This window comes from Oncorhynchus mykiss, chromosome 21, assembly GCF_013265735.2.
Source record: "Oncorhynchus mykiss isolate Arlee chromosome 21, USDA_OmykA_1.1, whole genome shotgun sequence".
Classification (NCBI taxonomy): Eukaryota; Metazoa; Chordata; class Actinopteri; order Salmoniformes; family Salmonidae; genus Oncorhynchus; species Oncorhynchus mykiss.
Window position 1 is genome coordinate 64,482,329 of NC_048585.1, and position 4,494 is coordinate 64,486,822.

General features: G+C 36.3%; 1 protein-coding gene across 1 annotated transcript in view; it reads right to left on the bottom strand.

Moving 5' to 3' along the window:
- Positions 1-1,193: 1,193 nt before the first annotated feature.
- cnga1b (cyclic nucleotide gated channel subunit alpha 1b) overlaps positions 1,194-4,494 on the bottom strand; it is a 34,517-nt gene continuing 31,216 nt past the window's right edge. Inside the window, exon 16 of the mRNA XM_036958428.1 lies at positions 1,194-2,993. Coding sequence (XP_036814323.1) covers positions 2,766-2,993 — 228 coding nt within the window. The 3' untranslated portion in view covers positions 1,194-2,765. The remainder of the gene's footprint in view (positions 2,994-4,494) is intronic.

The window sequence follows — 4,494 nt, forward strand, 5'->3', positions numbered from 1 at the left end:
CCATGGTGGTGGCAGCATCATGCTGTGGGGATGATTTTTATCAGCAGGGACTGGGAAACTGGTCAGAATTGAAGGAATGATGGATGGCGCTAAATACAGGGAAATTCTTGAGGGAAACCTGTTTCAGTCAACCAGAGATTTGAGACTGGGATGGAGATTCACCTTCCAGCAGAACAATGACCCAAAGCATACTGCTAAAGCAACACTCGAGTGGTTTAAGGGGAAACATCTTGGAATGGCCCAAACCTTCTTCCAATTGAAAATCTCTGTACCGGTAGCCCCTGTATATTGTTATTTTCTGCTGCTCTTTAATGATTTGTTTTTCTTACTTTTTTTTGTATTTTCTTAAAACTGCATGGTTGGTTAAGGGCTTGTAAGTAAACATTTACACCTGTTGTATTCGGCATATGTGACAAATACAATTTGATTTGATTTACTCATTCCAGGGTTTTTCTTTATTGTTAGTATTTTCTACATTGTAGAATAATAGTGAAGACATCAAAACTATGGAGTAACAAAAAAGAAGAAGAAGAAGAAACTAAACTGTTTTGTTGTAAGAAGAAGCTGGTGGTTTCCCACTCTGCCTCTGTTCAACTTAGTCACACGGCCAAAGACAAAGAGACCTATTGTTGGTCCATCGTCTTCTGTTGGTATCTTTCAAGGGCACAGCTGTGTGGCTATATGAAGAGAACAGAGGCTAGCTTGAGCAGCAGTGACAATTCTATCAGCGGAAAGGGAGTACTGTTCCCATCATGCTCTCACACACCTGCTGAACTGGCATCTAGAAAAAAGGTTCTAAAAGCTGAGAACCAACTCTGTTCGTTGGGCTCGTAAACTCTGCACTGTTGAGTGACTGTTCACCCTTGCAGATTTGCAGAATCTGATAATAAAAAGTTGTTTGTTTAGAAATATCTCTTCCTTTCGATCATAATTTCAATTTTTAGAATAACGGCTGTAACCTAACAAAATGTGGAAAAGGGACAAGGGGTCTGAATACTTTCCTAATGCACAGTATCTTAAATGACCACGTTTTCATGAATTTGATGATTTGCAGAAGCCCATTCAAAAACAGTACATGCCTTGCACCAGGAAGTGGGTCTTTCATTGTGTGTTAGGCTGCCTGTCTAAACGCAGCCTGAGAAATAAACTGGCCAATCTTATATTCTGTTCTCTTCTGTGGACACACATATATAAATGACAATGAGACAGTGCTTCCTTATAAAATGTCTTTATTGTGTTTATTGCTTCAACTTTATACTTTACCATCGCTCATCACTACGGTAACAATACTTTACAATAACTAGCTTTTATTTCCAACAACATATTGATCCAAACAAACCACCAATTCACCTATCCATTGTTCAAAGATTGATTGATTAAACATATCCAATAAGTATTGATTGATTAAACATATCCAATAAGTATTGATTGATTAAACATATCCAATAAGTATTGATTGATTAAACATATCCAATAAGTATTGATTGATTAAACATATCCAATAAGTATTGATTGATTAAACATATCCAATAAGTATTGATTGATTAAACATATCCAATAAGTATTGATTGATTAAACATATCCAATAAGTATTGATTGATTAAACATATCCAATAAGTATTGATTGATTAAACATATCCAATAAGTATTGATTGATTAAACATATCCAATAAGTATTGATTGATTAAACATATCCAATAAGTATTGATTGATTAAACATATCCAATAAGTATTGATTGATTAAACATATCCAATAAGTATTGATTGATTAAACATATCCAATAAGTATTTTGACACTTCAAATACTGTAATAAATTTATTGTTTGTAATTTACAAAATGTTTGTAGGCCGACTGTATGTTGTGGATCGTTTGTAAATGATTTAAATTCTACTGTGCAGCATAATAAAGAAGGTATTATTATTAATAATACTAAATCAAATATCACATATCAATGAAGTAGTATTTTACATCAGATATCACCTACAGACATTGGATACTTTAGTAGTGAGAATATATTACATAATAATAGAAAATAAATCACTTTCTAAACAACAAATAAGAACAATAGCTTATTTTGGGGCTTTTAAAAGGTTATACATCATGGGGCTTTTAAAAGGTTATTAATAATGGGGCTTTTAAAAGGTTATACATCATGGGGCTTTTTAAAAGGATATTAATAATGGGGCTTTTAAAAGGTTATTAATAATGGGGCTTTTAAAAGGTTATTAATAATGGGGCTTTTAAAAGGTCATGGGGCTTTTTAAAGGTTATACATCATGGGGCTTTTAAAGGTTTTACATCATGGGGCTTTTAAAGGTTATTCATAATGGGGCTTTTAGAGGTTATACATCAAGTGGTGGTGAATATTTGGTGGACAGAACAAGACAACAAGAATAAAAAGTTATTCTGATCTGTCATTCTCTTTGTACCGATTCAGAAAAGACTGTATATCAAGTAGACTATGCTGTTTCCCCCCCCTACGGCTCTTTTGGTCACCTGTGGAACAACCCACTCAAGATACTGAGAGGTCAGTCAACTCTTGGTGTCACTCTAATTCCTCTACCACCTGGATGCCATTGACACGTGCTGTTGTTGTTTAGTGATCCTTTCCCAACCACGTTGCTCTGCTTGCTCTGACATCGTTACATTATGGTAATTTAGCGAACACTCTTACCCAGAGCGACTTCCAGTCAGTCAACTATAGTAGGTGGGTAAGACCTTCCTCAAAAAACATAATGAACACAGAACAGCGGGACTCTTTCTTCTACTCTGTGGTTGCCACAGTACCCATCTCCACCCCGATCTCCTCGACCTCCTGGACTGGAGCCACCACTTTCTTCTCTAGCCGGGTGACTCTGCGTTTCAGTCTGCTCTGGCCCGCCTCGTGTTCGGCGAGGAGCCGGGCGTATCGCGTCTGGAGGGACTCCAGCGTTGCTGTCATCCTCTCCACCTTCTCTTCCATGTCCTTGGGGTCCGGGCCCTGCGCCGCCACCTAAGTGAACCATCAATACTTTTGATTAATGAGTTAATCAATTGGTCGGACAGTTAGTCGATCAGATAATCAATTAATAACCAAAACTCCTCCATATCCTGGGGTCCGGGCCTTCTTCGCCACCTAATCATCAATCAATACATCCGTCAGTTGGTCGGTCGGCTAACTGATCAGTCAGTCAATGAATCAAAAAGTAACTCAATCAGCCTTCCAGGTTCAGCAGGTTGTCCTACAGCATGGCCCAAGCATCATGTCCTTCACCCTAACTAACCCTAACTACTGTGTTGTAGCTGTGTTAAAGCTGCTTCATAGCTGTGTTATAGCCTTGTTATAGCTGAATTATAGATGTGTTTTATAGATGTTATAGCTGTTTTATAGCGGTGTTATAAATGTATTATAGAGATGTTATAGAGGTGTTATATAGAGGTGTTATAGATGTGTTATATAGAGGTGTTATAGATGTGTTATAGATGTGTTATAGAGGAGTTAGAGAGGGGTTATAGAGGTGTTATATAGAGGTGTTATATAGAGATGTTATAGAGGTGTTATAGATGTGTTATAGATGTGTTATAGAGGAGTTTGAGAGAGGTTATAGAGGTGTTATATAGAGGTGTTATATAGAGATGTTATAGAGGTGTTATAGATGTATTATAGAGGTGTTATAGAGGTGTTATAGATGTGTTATATAGAGGTGTTATATAGAGGTGTTATAGAGGCGTTATAGAGGTGTTATAGAGGTGTTATATAGAGGTGTTATAGAGGTGTTATAGAGGTGTTATAGATGTATTATAGAGGTGTTATAGAGGTGTTATAGATGTGTTATATAGAGGTGTTATAGAGGCGTTATAGAGGTGCTATAGAGGTGTTATATAGAGGTGTTATAGAGGTGTTATAGAGGCGTTATAGAGATGTTATATAGGTGTTATATAGAGGTGTTATATAGAGGTGTTATGGAGATGTTATAGAGGTGTTATAGAGGTGTTATAGAGGCGTTATAGAGGTGTTATAGATGTGTTATATAGAGGTGTTATAGAGGAGTTATAAAGGGGTTATAGAGGAGTTATAGAGGTGTTATAGAGTTTTATAGAGTTGTTATATAGAGGTGTTATAGAGGTTTATAGAGGTGTTATTTAGAGTTGTTATAAAGGTGTTATAGAGGTGTTATAGAGGTGTTATATAGAGGTGTTATATAGAAGTGTTATATAGAGGGGTTATAGAGGCGTTATAGAGGTGTTATAGAGGTGTTATAGATGTAGTATAGAGGTGTTATAGATGTGTTATATAGAGGTGTTATATAGAGGTGTTATAGAGGCGTTATAGAGGCGTTATAGAGGCGTTATAGAGGCGTTATAGATGTGTTATATAGAGGTGTTTTCGAGGAGTTATAAAGGGGTTATAGAGGAGTTATAGAGGTGTTATAGAGTTTTATAGAGTTGTTATATAGAGGTGTTATAGAGGTTTATAGAGGTGTTATATAGAGTTGTTATAGAGGTGTTATAGA